The following is a 15459-nucleotide window of genomic DNA, read 5'->3' as shown; positions in this document are numbered from 1 at the left end:
GCCAGGCTGTGATAGGCTCTCCCACTCCTAAGCCTGCCATCCTGAGTGGTGGAAGATGGAGTCAGTCTCACAGACATAGAAGCAGGTGCAGACTGATTACCTATGGGCGTTGACACAGAAGCTGTGCCTGGCAGATCCTTTACACTTAGGTGACCGAAATCAACCTCTTGAGTCTTGGAAAAAAAAACTAAAAAAAATCTGCTCCGAATAACCAATTTTACCATCAATTTTACTCAACTCTAGAAGAAGATACATTTTTTAATTCATTCTGTATCCCTTTAAAAGCAGTCAGTTTTACAATGAGATCTATTCTTAGAGGGAATTTTAGCTCTGGGATGAATGAATCACTGAGATATGATAACTCCAGTAAATGTTCTCCTGATATTTCTCCCATCAAGCCGTCTATGACTACTGCCTCGATTAGGCATATTAACCCCTTCCCGACCTCCCCACGTAGATTAACGGGCTGCAGCACTAAATTCACTAAATTCAGCAAAAAACTTGTGGGATCAAAATGCTCACTATACCCCTAGACAAATTATTTTTAGGACTGCAGTTTCCCAAATGGGGTCACTTCTGGGGGGTTTCCACTGTTTTGGTCAATTAGGGGGCTTTGCAAATGTGACACAACACCCGAAAACCAATTCAGCAAACTTGAGCTCCAAAAGCCAAATAGCGCTCCTTTTTTCTGAGCCCCGCCGTGTGTCCAAACAGCCGTTTATTACCACATGTGGGGTATTGCCGTAATCAAGAGAAATTGCTTTACAAATCTTGGGGAGCTTTTTCTTCTTTATGCCTCGTCAAAATTGATAATTTCTAAGTTTTATTGGAAAAAAATTAGATTTTCATTTGTACAGACTAATTCCACTAATTTCAGCAAACAACCTGTGGGGTTAAAATGCTCTATACCCCTTGATAAATTCCTTGAGGGGTGTAGTTTGCCAAATGATGTCTTTTTGGGGGTTTCCACTGTGTTGGACCCACAAGACCTCTTCAAACCGGACATGGTGCCTAAAATATATGTACACAACTGGTTAGATACATGCCGCAAGGGGCAACAGGTGGACCGAGTGTAGAATGTAGAATGTTTGGGTGAGGCACCTCACTGTATGCCTATACAGTGGAATACATTGCAGCCGTCCATCGGAAATATATGTCACGAGTCCTCCCAATGTATACCTCCGACCAAAGGCAATAATGTAATGTGGAGGGCGCCTTAGAGAGTCAGACACATATTTTCAGGGCAATCAGGGCAGATGCATATTGCGGCAAATTTAGACTGAATCAAATTGGAAGGTTGATCCGATTTAGATGGACCCGATTGAATCTGACCCGGAAAGAAATTTGAGAAATTTGCTAATCGCTACTCAGCATCCGATCCCTTCATTTAACAATATTTCTCACGCTCCCCGTATCCTGATGCACTTCTGGCACAGACACCGGTTGGGCGACCGGCTCATGCAGCTTCCTGTGTCTTCCCCAATTTTATAGAAATGATGGCTGAACTATATAACAGCACTTATCTCTTGTATTTTTTTAATTGAGCATTTTTCATTTTTTTAATTTATTTAATCATTAGTTTAATCATTTAATAGCTTTTAATACTTTATTTTACTATAATATAATGTCATATTTGTATATGTCTACATTATTGCCTGTGTATTTTAGCCCATGCATCTCTAACCGCATATCTAAGGTATATCCTAGCAGGCACTAATACTGGACAGTCCTGGGGGCCTTAGTTAAGCCCCTCCCTTAGTCAGCAATTAGTTGATTGAGTTATCTCCGATCCTGGACATTAGTGTTATTTAAAGAAGTTCCTCAAATGCATACCAAATGTACCACAAAAAACAAAGCATGGGGCTAGGGCTCTACGGGGACACCACGTCATCCACGAGACTTGATAAAAATGTAGGATGTCGATGTTTCCGCAATGACAATGTTTCCCTATGCGCAAAAAGTTACTAAATGACCTTGTGACCATTGTAAAAATCCAACCATGATAAACCCTGCACTCCTCCCGCGACTCACAGGTGACACGTCTAAAAGGGAAATGTTATATGGAAAGGTTGGCTGTGGATACAATGCAACGCTGCAAGGAAAAATTCCACTTCAAAGCTACCCCCGCAATGTCAGCGGATCTTGTTCCAGTAATGTAATGAGCTTCTCTCCAGGGAACACAAACAGGTGAACCTTTAATATTTCTTTAAAAAAACAAAACCTTTGTCAATATATAATGGTATGTTTGCTTGATTGTTTTTTTTTTAGAGCTTATTTATGTCATTGTATTTGTATTTATTTTTTGTTTTGCTGGTGTGTTTTTCACAATGTTTTTCTTTTTTTATTATTCGAATAACAAAAAGTACATATCTAGTTTTTCTGGAAATGTTGTAATTGTTTTTTTTTATCATTGTAATTATTTTTAACTATTTATGAACTTGTAGATTGACTGTTTTTAAAAAAATAAATAAAAAATTTAAGCTTTTAATAACAGATACTATACACATTTATTCAATCCACCAACAAACAGGATGGTAAAGGCTAGGCCGTGACAAGACCTTTTAAGAAAAAAATATATATTTCTTGAGCTCCTATAGAATTTTTTGTTTGCGAGTCACTATAATTCTTCTCTCGGTCCATGAATATATTAACATTTGACTTCTTCCTTCCGTCTGGCACATAATAAATAAAGCTTGATCAGTATTTTGTGAAGGGGAATTAGGTGGGTGTGAAGGAATCGCGCATTGACTACTCTATTTGTGATATGAATTTTGGATCGCTGCCCCGTTCTGTACATGTCAAATAGTAGAAAACCTAATAAAGAATATGCAGGATGTTAGATATTTGCTGACTGGAGAAGTTGTGATTTTGGGATCTGTATAGAACACCCATTCAAGGTCAACTTTAAGTTAAGTTGCCCAGGACCTACAGGAAATGATTGACCACCATTCAATTGTTCAGGGTTACCGCCACTCCTACTGATGTTTTTGAGAAAATCCTTGGCTTCTTTCTAATAGCTGCCACTATTCTTGTTGGACTAACTATCATGAAGGCCATAAAGATCACTGGTTTTCCCATGGAGTAAGAGGCGTAATTTAAAGCTCATCAGCCCCAATGCCAAATTTGTAACAGGATCCCCCACCTATTATGTGCCCAGGATCATAATTTTAAGCTTCTGGGCCCCAATGTAAAGCAAAATCTGAAACAGGGCCCCCACATACCAATACCAATATTGGTGTCTTCTTATGTGGCAGGGAGGCCTTTATGGGCATCCTTAGGTGCCGCGGTCCGGGATCTACTACTACTACTACCTTGCACCGCCTATGGCTAGCCCCTTGCATTAAGTTCTCTCCACTTATGAATATCTGATCCGGTACGTCAGTAATGGAGCAGTTAGCTTAAAGAGGCTCTGTCACCAGATTTTGCAGCCCCTATCTGCTATTGCAGCAGATCGGCGCTGCAATGTAGATTACAGTAACGTTTTTATTTTAAAAAAAACGAGCATTTTTGGCCAAGTTATGACCATTTTCGTATTTATGCAAATGAGGCTTGCAAAAGTACAACTGGGCGTGTTGAAAAGTAAAAGTACAAGTGGGCGTGTATTATGTGCGTACATCGGGGCGTGTTTACTACTTTTACTAGCTGGGCGTTGTGTATAGAAGTGTCATCCACTTCTCTTCACAACGCCCAGCTTCTGGCAGTGCAGACACAGACGTGTTCTCGAGAGATCACGCTGTGACGTCACTCACAGGTCCTGCATCGTGTCAGATGAGCGAGGACACCGGCACCAGAGGCTACAGATGATTCTGCAGCAGCATCGGCGTTTGCAGGTAAGTCGATGTAGCTACTTACCTGCAAATGCTGATGCTGCTGCAGAATCAACTGTAGCCTCTGGTGCCGATGTGGCCGACACGATGCAGGACCTGTGAGTGACGTCACAGATCTGCACTGCCAGAAGCTGGGCGTTCTGAAGAGAAGTGGATGATACTTCTCATCAGAACGCCCAGCTAGTAAAAGTAGTAAACACGCCCCGATGTACGCACATAATACACGCCCAGTTGGACTTTTACTGTAAACACGCCCAGTTGTACTTTTGCAAGCCTCATTTGCATAAATACAAAAATGGTCATAACTTGGCCAAAAATGCTTGTTTTTTAAAAATAAAAACGTTACTGTAATCTACATTGCAGCGCCGATCTGCTGCAATAGCAGATAGGGGCTGCAAAATCTGGTGACAGAGCCTCTTTAAGGCCAAGCCTCCTTGCCAGGGGCGTAAATAGGAAACACTGTGCCCCACAGCAAACTTTTTACTGGGCCCCCCTCCCCTGGCTGCCACACACTGCCCACCCTTGTAGATAGTGCCATACAGCCCCCTCCTATAGACAGTGCTATACAGCTCCCCCTGTAGACAGTGCTATACAGCCTCCCCATACAGTGCTATACAGCCCTCCCTGTAGACAGTGCTATACAGCCTCCCCATACAGTGATATACAGCCCTCCCTGTAGATAGTGCTACACAGCCCCCCCATACAGGGCTACACAGCCCCCCCCCCCTGTAGACAGTGCTATACAGCCCTCCCTGTAGACAGTGCTATACAGCCTCCCCATACAGTGATATACAGCACTCCCTGTAGACAGTGCTATACAGCCTCCCCATACAGTGCTATACAGCCCTCCCCCCCCCCCCGTAGACAGTGCTATACAGCTCCCCCTGTAGACCGTGCTATACAGCGCCCCCTGTAGACAGTGCTATACAGCCTCCCCATACAGTGATATACAGCCCTCCCTGTAGACAGTGCTATAAAGCCCCCCTGTGGACAGTAATATACAGCCCTCCCTGTAGACAGTGTTATACAGCCCCCCTGTAGACAGTGCTATACAGCCCCTCTGTAGACAGTGCTATACAGCCCTCCCTGTAGACAGTGCTATACAGCCTCCCCATACAGTGCTATACAGCCTCCCTGTAGACAGTGCTATACAGCCCCCCTATAGACAGTGCTATACAGCCTCCCCATACAGTGCTATAGAGCCCTCCCTGTAGACAGTGCTATGCAGCCTGCTCTTTAGACAGTGTAATACTTTCAAGTATCACAAAGAGGGACAATCGATGTGGCGCGCAGCGGCATTTTTTTCTTTAAAGCCACGCCTCTAATTCCACCCAATACCCCGGTTCAGCCCACACAGTAGCATATTCCCATAGTGCCCCCCACACAGTATAATGCCCCCATAGCGGCCACCATAAAGTATAATGCCCCATACAGTTTAATGCTCATACAGATGCCCCATGCAATATAATGTCCACACAGATGCCCCATACATTATAATGCCCACACAGATGCACCATGCAGTACAATACCCAAACAAATTCCCCCATACAGCATAATGCCCCATAGCTGCCCCCATGCAGCATGATACCCCCATAGCTGCCCCACACAGTATAATGCCTCCCACAGCTGCCCCCACAGTATAATGCCCCCCATAGTTGTCCCACAGAGTATAATGCCCCCATTTCAGCCCCCACAGTATAATGCCCCACACAGTATAATGCCCCATCCTAGCTGCCCCCACAATATCATGCCCCCATAGCTGTCCACGCAGTATAATGCCCCTCATAGCTGTCCCCACAGTATAATGCCCCCATAGCTGCCACCACACAGTATAATGCCCCCAATAGCTGCCCCCACAGTATAATGCCCCCCATAGCTGCCCCCACAGTATAATGCCCCCCATAGCTGCCCCTACAATATAATGCTCCCCATATCTGCCCCCACAGTATAATGCCATCCATAGCTGCCCCCACAGTATAATGCCGCCCATACAGCATAATGCCCCTCATATAGTAAAATGCTCCTATATCTGCAACCATATCAGCCCCCCATTCCCTACCCAGTATAATGCCCCATAGTGCCTAATAGAAAAATAATAACATAATTACTTAGCTATCCCCGTCCCCACGACAGGTGGAGGATCCTTCTGTGCTGTGAGTGACTCGGCGCAGACAGGCGTGATGACATCAAAACATTGCGAGTGCCTGAACCGAGCCGCTGACGGCAGAGTGATTGCTAGTGCAAGGAGCCATTGCTCCAGCATTCAGGAAGCGGGACCATCGCAGTCAGTGCTGTGTGGCTACAGGGGCCCTGTGGGGCCCCCAAGCTTAGGGGCCGAGTTGCAATTGCGACCATTGCGATTCCTAGAAACACTGTTACAGTAGACTATGGAAGAACAGGGAGATACTTCCCTGCTCTGCCATAGTGCTCAATAGCATCTGTGTCCGTAGGACGCAGACACTATTGAATGTGGCGTCGCTACCGCTGTAGCAGCCATACCAGCTGCTAGCGGAGCCTCCGGGCATGGGTGGAGCCATACCGGCTGGTGACATGGGTCCCCTCCTGCCGCCGGCCCCATATCAGCCGCTATGGCTCCTACAGCGGTAGTTACGCCACTACTCTTTGCCCCTTCCTGACTTTAGCATGGTGCCCACCTGGCCTTAATCTGAAGAGTAACGTCTAAGCAATCAGAGATTAACTGGTTGCTATGAACTTGCTACCTGACAATCCCATTGAGAAGACAACGTATATCCCTAGCAACCAAGACAATGACTTGTCTCAAGAGCGGATTGGCACTGTGCTACAGTCACTACAGGCCATTCCCCCGCTTGGCTTGTTCTTCATCCCCGTTCTAGATCTTTATAGGATGTTACATTAGATACAGTGTACTCCTGCTCATCCAGGCCATATTAATACATTGTCTCTAAAAACCCACAGACTCAGTCATGTAAATCAATCAAATAATGGGAGGAGGACTCACTCAGTTCTCTGTACAATGGGGAACGTCCCGAGGCGTACGTAGGAGCTTTGAACCCCGTTTTCTTTCCCTCCAATGACATCTTTTATGTTGAATAACTCCATGAGATCAAAACCTGTCACAAGAAAAGAAGAAACAACACGGAAAACAAATTAATTCACAATCCGCTACTGTGGTACGAATACGAGCAATCTCAACGTGGAGTAGTAGAAAATCTAGACACCTTATTAGTAGTCTTATTAAAAAAGTCGTCTGGCTTCCTGCACCTCCACAAAATCATCGGCATCAGCCAGCCAGACATTTTATCTACAGCGGCCACTGCAGGGGAAATCTGGTATTGCATGGTGGCCATTCAAATGAATGACCCTCTATGTATTATATGGATGGTTTGAGCCCACTAAAACAGGATCTGCTAATAAGGGACAAAGACAGTTTTGACCAAGAGTTTTTTTGTTTGTTTTTTTTGCCTCCCTATTCTTACTTTGATATAGCTATATGAGGACTTCTTTCTTGGTTGTAGGACTTTTGCCATCATTTTGGGGTATACAGCATATAACGTAGCGCGAAATCTCTTATCATTTCTATTATTGCTTGAAAAAAAAATTCACGATCAACCATGACTGACATAATAACTTTAATATACTATCTATCTATCTATCTATCTATCTATCTATCTATCTATCTATCTATCTATCTATCTATCTATCTATCTATCTATCTATCTGTCTGTCTGTCTGTCTGTCTGTCTGTCTGTCTGTCTATCTATCTATCTATCTATCTATCTATCTATCTGTTAAGGATCTGCCAGACACAGCTTCTGTATCTACGCCCATAGGTAATCAGTCTGCACCTGCTTCTATGTCTGTGAGACTGACTCCATCTTCCACCACTCAGGGTGGCAGGCTTAGGAGTGGGAGAGCCTATCACAGCCTGGCCAGACTCAGCTAGCTCCCGCCCTCTGTCTATTTATACCTACCTTTGCTTGTGATTCTTCTCGTTTTGTTTCCTGGCCCTGCTGCAGCTTCTGTACTATTTGACCCTGCTTCATACTGACCCTGGCTTACTGACTACTCTCCTGCTCTGCGTTTGGTACCTCGTACACTCCTGGTTTGACTCGGCTTGTTCACTACTCTCCTGCTCTGCGTTTGGTACCTCGTACACTCCTGGTTTGACTCGGCTTGTTCACTACTCTCCTGCTCTGCGTTTGGTACCTCGTACACTCCTGGTTTGACTCGACTCGTTCACCACTCTTGTTGCTCACGGTGTTGCCGTGGGCAACTGCCCCTTTTCCCTGCTTCTGTGTACCCTTGTCTGTTTGTCTGTCGTGCACTTATTGAGTGTAGGGACCGTCGCCCAGTTGTATCTATCTATCTCATATCTATCTATCTATCTATCTATCTATCTATCTATCTATCTATCTATCTATCTATCTATCTATCTATCTATCTATCTCTCTCTCTCTCCATCCATCCATCCATCCATCCATCCATCTATCTATCTATCTATCTATCTATCTATCTATCTATCTATCTATCTATCTATCTATCTATCTATCTATCTATCTATCTATCATCTCATATCTATCATCTCATATCTATCATCTCATATCTATCTATCTATCTATCTATCTATCTATCTATCTATCTATCTATCTATCTATCTATCTATCTATCTATCTCTCTCTCTCTCTCTCCCTCCATCCATCCATCCATCCATCCATCTATCTATCTATCTATCTATCTATCTATCTATCTATCTATCTATCTATCTATCTATCTATCATCTCATATCTATCATCTCATATCTATCATCTCATATCTATCTATCTATCTATCTATCTATCTATCTATCTATCTATCTATCTATCTATCTATCTATCTATCTATCTATCTATCTATCTATCTATCTCATATCTATCTATCTATCTATCTATCTATCTATCTATCTATCTATCTATCTATCTACCTATCTATCTACCTATCTATCTATCTCATATCTATCTATCTTATATTTATCTATATGCATAGCAAAAAAAAAACCACTTAATTAACATATGACAATATCGGCCCATCTCTTGCTACACAACAATAATTTATTTTCTGAGCTTAACCAACCTTAATGTATAGTCGCCCATTTTTCTTGGAAAATGAATAAAAGCTCTCGACCTCTGCACTCATGTAAAGGTCACCTTCCAGAATGCATCTAGATATTACTCATTTCCCAAAGTTATGTCCTATTAGCGGATGTATTATACAAGGAAAAGATTCCACCATTAATCATGTGACTCTCAGACTCGAGCACCAGGACAGGGAGATCTTATTTAAATACATTTAATGGTTTATGCTAAACTGAAAAATGTCCAGATAATTGAAACATATTGTTAAAAGCAAATCTTACCTAATGCTATATATATATATATATATATATATATATATATATATATATTCCATATGTAATGGACGGGATAATGGAAGGGAATATAAATTTGATTTGTACGTATCCTTGGGATACAAAATCACAAAGGTAACATTATTTTCATAGTACTGAGGAGCAGCGCTCTATATGAACCAATAAAATCTCAGGATTCTTGCTTAGATATGAAGGACCTGTGTGCCAGTATACAGATTGTATACTGCACTAAAGATTCCTACCACTAGGTGGTGTTCTAGACTATTGTACAGCTGAGGGTACAGCTGTAGCCTTTGTAAAATATAAAGAGCTTAATAAAATCTGTAAAAATGTAATAAAATTAGCAAAAATACAAAATGAAAGGCAGGTGGCCAAGGAAAGTAAAACAAGTCCTAAAAAATTCTTCAAGCATATAAATGCAAAAAAGCCAAGGTCTGAACATGTAGGACCCCTAGATAATGGTAATGGGGAGTTGATCACAGGGGATCAAGAGAAGGCAGAGTTACTAAATGGGTTCTTCCGCTCTGTATATACAACAGAAGAAAGAGCAGCTGATGTAGCCGGTGCCAGTGCTGTTAATATATCAGTTGATATACTGAATTGGCTGAATGTAGATATGGTCCAAGCTAAATTAAATAAAATAAATGTGCACAAGGCTCCGGGACCAGATGGGTTACACCCTAGAGTTCTTAAAGAGCTTAGTTCAGTTATTTCTGTCCCCCTTTTCATAATATTCAGAGAATCTCTAGTGACTGGTATAGTGCCAAGGGACTGGCGCAGGGCAAATGTGGTGCCTATTTTCAAAAAGGGCTCTAGGTCTTCCCCGGGTAATTATAGACCAGTAAGCTTAACATCCATCGTGGGGAAAATGTTTGAGGGGCTATTGAGGGACTATATACAGGATTATGTGACAATAAATAGCATTATAAGTGACAGCCAGCACGGTTTTACTAAGGACAGAAGTTGTCAAACTAACCTAATCTGTTTTTATGAAGAGGTGAGCAGAAGTCTAGACAGAGGGGCCGCTGTGGATTTAGTGTTTTTGGACTTTGCAAAGGCATTTGACACTGTCCCCCATAGACGCCTAATGGGTAAATTAAGGACTATAGGTTTAGAAAATATAGTTTGTAATTGGATTGAGAATTGGCTCAAGGACCGTATCCAGAGAGTTGTGGTCAATGATTCCTTCTCTGAATGGTCACCGGTTATAAGTGGTGTACCCCAGGGTTCAGTGCTCGGACCACTATTATTCAACTTATTTATTAATGATATAGAGGATGGGATTAATAGCACTATTTCTATTTTTGCAGATGACACCAAGCTATGTAATATAGTTCAGTCTATGGAAGATGTTCATGAATTACAGGCAGATTTAAACAAACTAAGTGTTTGGGTGTCCACTTGGCAAATGAAGTTTAATGTAGATAAATGTAAAGTTATGCATCTTGGTACCAACAACCTGCATGCATCATATGTCCTAGGGGGCGCTACACTGGCGGATTCACTTGTTGAGAAGGATCTGGGTGTACTTGTAAATCATAAACTCAATAACAGCATGCAGTGTCAATCAGCTGCTTCAAAGGCCAGCAGGATATTGTCGTGTATTAAAAGAGGCATGGACTCGCGGGACAGGGATGTAATATTACCACTTTACAAAGCATTAGTGAGGCCTCATCTAGAATATGCAGTTCAGTTCTGGGCTCCAGTTCATAGAAAGGATGCCCTGGAGTTGGAAAAAATACAAAGAAGAGCAACGAAGCTAATAAGGGGCGCGGAGAATCTAAGTTATGAGGAAAGATTGAAAGAATTAAACCTATTTAGCCTTGAAAAAAGAAGACTAAGGGGGGACATGATTAACTTATATAAATATATTAATGGCACATACAAAAAATATGGTGATATCCTGTTCCTTGTAAAACCCGCTCAAAAAACAAGGGGGCACTCCCTCCGTCTGGAGAAAAAAAGGTTCAACCTGCAGAGGCGACAAGGCTTCTTTACTGTGAGAACTGTGAATCTATGGAATAGTCTACCGCAGGAGCTGGTCACAGCAGGGACAGTAGATGGCTTTAAAAAAGGGTTAGATAATTTCCTAGAACAAAAAAATATTAGCTCCTATGTGTAGAAATTTTTCCTTCCCTTTTCCCTTCCATTGGTTGAACTTGATGGACATGTGTCTTTTTTCAGCCGTACTAACTATGTAACTATGTAACATGTCTACGTAAAAGTGTTTGTTGCGCCTGGAAGGTATTTCCTGTTAATAGCACACCATGTGGTCAGGCAGGGTATCGCAAGCAAAACTTGTTTTTCTGCATATTGCAATTATTTTCACCCCCTAAACTTTCGCACAAGGCTTCAATAATGAGATTTTGACCAGGGTCATAGCTATAGGGGATACAGAGGTAGCAGTTTCACTGAAACCCTTGTGCCTGAGGAGGCCCAAAGGCCCCTTTGCCACATAAGAAAACATCAATATTATAAATGGAATCTGTTAGGTGGGAGGGCCTGATTCAGATTTTAAATTGGGGTCCATAGTCTTAAAGTTAAGCTTCTAATTTTAACTATCTTGTATGTTTTTGTGTGTTTTTTTAGCTGTTATAGTGCGGTATTTATCCCTTTAAAGTGTTGTATGAAGGTGCTATAGCCAAGATGCCTATATCTGCTTTACTTTATAAGGGCTGGGTGAAGAGTTTACAACAAAATGAATATGTATATTTATTATGCACGCACTATATAGCAGCATTGTGTAAACACTATATGGCAGTATTATGTGGGCACTGTATGGTACTGTTATGTCTTCACTAAATGAATTATTATGTAAGCACCATATAGCGGTGTTATGTGGGCACTGTATGGTATTGTTATTTATTTACTAAATGCATTATTATGCAAGTATTATATGGCAGTATTACATGGGCACTGTATGGTACTGTTATGTCTTTACTATGTGTATTATTATGCAAGTATTATATGGCAGTATTATATGGGCACAGTATGGTACTGTTATGTCTTCACCAAATGCATTATTATGTAAGAACCATATGGCGGCATTAGGTGGGCACTGTATGATACTGTTATGTTTTTACTGTGTGCATTATTATGTAAGTAATTTGGCAGGTTTCCATGGGCCTTGAATGGTACTGTTATTTATTTAATAAATGCATTATTATGAGAGGATTATATGGCAGTATTACATGGGCACTGTATGGTACTGTTATATTTTCACTTAATGCATCATTATGTAAGCACCATGTGGCAGCATTAGGTGGGAAATGGATGATATTGCTATGTCTTCACTAACTGCATTATTATGTTAGTAATATGGCAGTATTATGTGGGCATTTTATGATACTGTTATATTTTTACTGTGCATTATTATGTAAGTAATTTGGCAGTATTACATGGGCACTTTATGGTACTGTTATTTATTTACTAAATGCATTATTATGTAAGTATTATATGGCAGCATTTGGTGTGAACTGTATGATAATGTTATGTCTTCACTAAATGCCTTATAAAGTAACCACAATATGGCAGTATTATGTGGGCACTGTATAGTACTGTTATATCTTTGCTAAATGCATTATTATGTAAGCACTGTATGGCGGTATTATGTGGGAACTAAATGGTACTGTTATGTCTTCATTAAATGCCTTTGTAAAGGATCTGCCAGACACAGCTTCTGTGTCGACGCCCGTGGTTAATCAGCCTGCATCTGTGCCTAGCTCTGCTAGAGTGACTCGTTCTGCTACCACTCAGGCTGGGAGGCTGAGAAGTGGGAGAGCCTATCACAGCCTGGCCAGATGGTTCTAGCTCCCGCCCTTGGTCTATGTATACCTACATTTGCTGCTTGTCCTGTGCCTGTGATTCTCCCTGGTTCCTGGCTCTGCTGCTCCTGCTACTTACAATTGACCTGCTTCATATCGAACCTGGCTTGATTGACTACTATTCTTCTGCTCTGCTTTTGTTACCACGTACTCTCCTGGTTTGATTCGGCTCGTTCACTACTCCGGTTGCTCACGGTGTTGCCGTGGGCAACTGTCCCGCTTCCCTCTCTTCCCTTGTCTTGTGTTGTCTTTCATGCACATATTGAGTGTAGGGACGGTCGCCCAGTTGTACGCCGTCGCCTAGGACGGGCCATGCAAGTAGGTAGGGACTGGGTTGCGGGTAGATTAGGGCTCACTTGTCCATCTCCCTATCCAGTCATTACAGCCTTATTATATAAGCACTATATGGCGGTATTATGTGGGCACTGTAGGCGGTATTATGTGGGCATACTGTTATGTCTTCACTATGTACAATATTATGGAAGCACTATATTGCAATATAATGTGGGTACTGTCTTTAAGCACTGTATGGTGGTATTGGTGGTATTGTTAAGGCACTACATGGCACCGCCTCGATGGTCTAAGGTAGGGTTCACACTGCCTATTTTCAGGCCGTAAACGTCCCGAAAAACGGCTGAAAAATCGGAAGCAGAACGCCTACAAACATCTGCCCATTGATTTCAATGGGAAATATGGCATTCCGTTCCGACGGGGCGTTTTTTTACACCTCGTTTCCGAAAACAGCGCGTAAAAAGACACCCGTGAAAAAGAAGTACATGTCACTTCTTGGGACGTTTTTCATTGACTCCATTGGAAAACAGCTCCAAAAACGGCCGTAAAATATGCAGCGAAAAAACGCAAGTTGCTAGATAACCGTCTGAAAATCAGGAGCTCCATATTTTCATACGTTTTTTATTTTGTGTGTGCACATACCCTTATGGTTACAGTTGACCGTGTTCAGTTATTTCAGCGTTAAGTTCACCCTACAACCCTACAAAGTTTATAAAAAGGAATATAGCGATTTACTACAGTCCAGATGGTTTCTTTACTATTAATAGTCTCGGGATTAGAAATACTTTTTATTTCTGCAATTTCTGTTCGAAGATTCTGGAAATAACTCACAGTCATAGATTTTTTTATATGAGATCTACCGCTGAGAGACATTTAGATGAATTTGTAAGAAGTCACGTTTAGGGGCCCCGGAGTCCTATTATGTTCTCCACTTTCTGAAATTAACTCTAATAAACAAATTACATTTCTGTGACTCATGTCAGTCGTGTATCTGCAGACAGATTATCTATTACTTTAGCTATAAGTGGTAATATATCATATATTATAGCACCAACGTTACGCAATTGTCTATGATTAGTATAATTAGCGATCCAATGACTAATTATAAGACGTGACATATTTATAGGTAACCTCTCATCAGGTCATTCTATACAAGCCTTCTCATACAATGTAAACTAGTGACAATATATAAACCAACTATATGAACAAACAAAAAACTTTAATTTGCCCCCCCCCCCCCCTCTTGGTGAATCCTTGCAAATGGGAGGGGTCTTCCCAGTAGCCATGAGTCTTAAAGGGCCCATACACGTCAAATGACAGTAGGCCGAACCCGCTGATTTCAGTAGACCGGCAGACGTGATCTGAAGTGTATGGGGCTGTCCAGACTTCCCCAGATGGCACATGCTACGGGAAAAAAGGGTCAGGCATGTTGAATTTTGACATATCTGATTCTTTGTTCTGGCAGGTCATAAGGCGTTACCAGAGGTGTCGGTCAGCGGCATATTTCCCTCTTCCTTTGAATACACATACACACTTGGCCAAGCCGTTCTTGCATGTATATGCGGGAGTCAGGAGGAATAGCTGTTGGTCAAGAACTATCTTATAAGGGGTTGTCTAGTTTGGAGAATTCTGAATTAATAGACGGTGGGGTGTCCTCTGTTTAGGATAGTCATCTCTTGACCAAAGTGGAGAGCGGCTACAATGAGGTTATCAGACTCTGGAGAACCTGTCCTGCTATGAGTTAAACACACAAGCAATAATGTGAATGGACAATGTGTAATGCTCAATTTCTCCTGTGGTGGCACTGCAGAGAAATTAAACACTTACGGCTAAGGTTTCCCCAAGAGATTACAGCTGATCGATGGGGGTCCCGGCAAGGGATTTTATTGTCCAGGGACCTTCTAACAAGTAGGGATTGTCCAAAGTGGAGAATCCCTTTAGGTTTATGGATATCTTAAGGTTAAGGGGTAGAGGAGATTTTATGCTGCAGATTTTGCCACAAATTCACATCGAATGTGGATATGATAGGGTTGGGGTTTTGAAAACTCTAAATCTATCGTACTGTAAATTGTCATGGATTTTCATTGCGGAATTCGCACAGAAAATTTGTTATAATCCGTGACAAGGAGTT

General features: G+C 41.9%; 1 protein-coding gene across 1 annotated transcript in view; it reads right to left on the bottom strand.

The window, feature by feature from the left end:
- Positions 1–15459, bottom strand: part of COL22A1 (collagen type XXII alpha 1 chain) — a 229320-nt gene that overhangs the window by 208702 nt on the left and 5159 nt on the right. The window contains exon 2 of the mRNA XM_075827932.1: positions 6808–6919. Within this exon, the coding sequence (XP_075684047.1) occupies positions 6808–6908 (101 nt within the window). The 5' untranslated portion in view covers positions 6909–6919. The remainder of the gene's footprint in view (positions 1–6807; positions 6920–15459) is intronic.

Source organism: Rhinoderma darwinii, chromosome 5, assembly GCF_050947455.1.
Source record: "Rhinoderma darwinii isolate aRhiDar2 chromosome 5, aRhiDar2.hap1, whole genome shotgun sequence".
Classification (NCBI taxonomy): Eukaryota; Metazoa; Chordata; class Amphibia; order Anura; family Rhinodermatidae; genus Rhinoderma; species Rhinoderma darwinii.
This window is presented reverse-complemented; position numbering and strand designations above follow the sequence as displayed.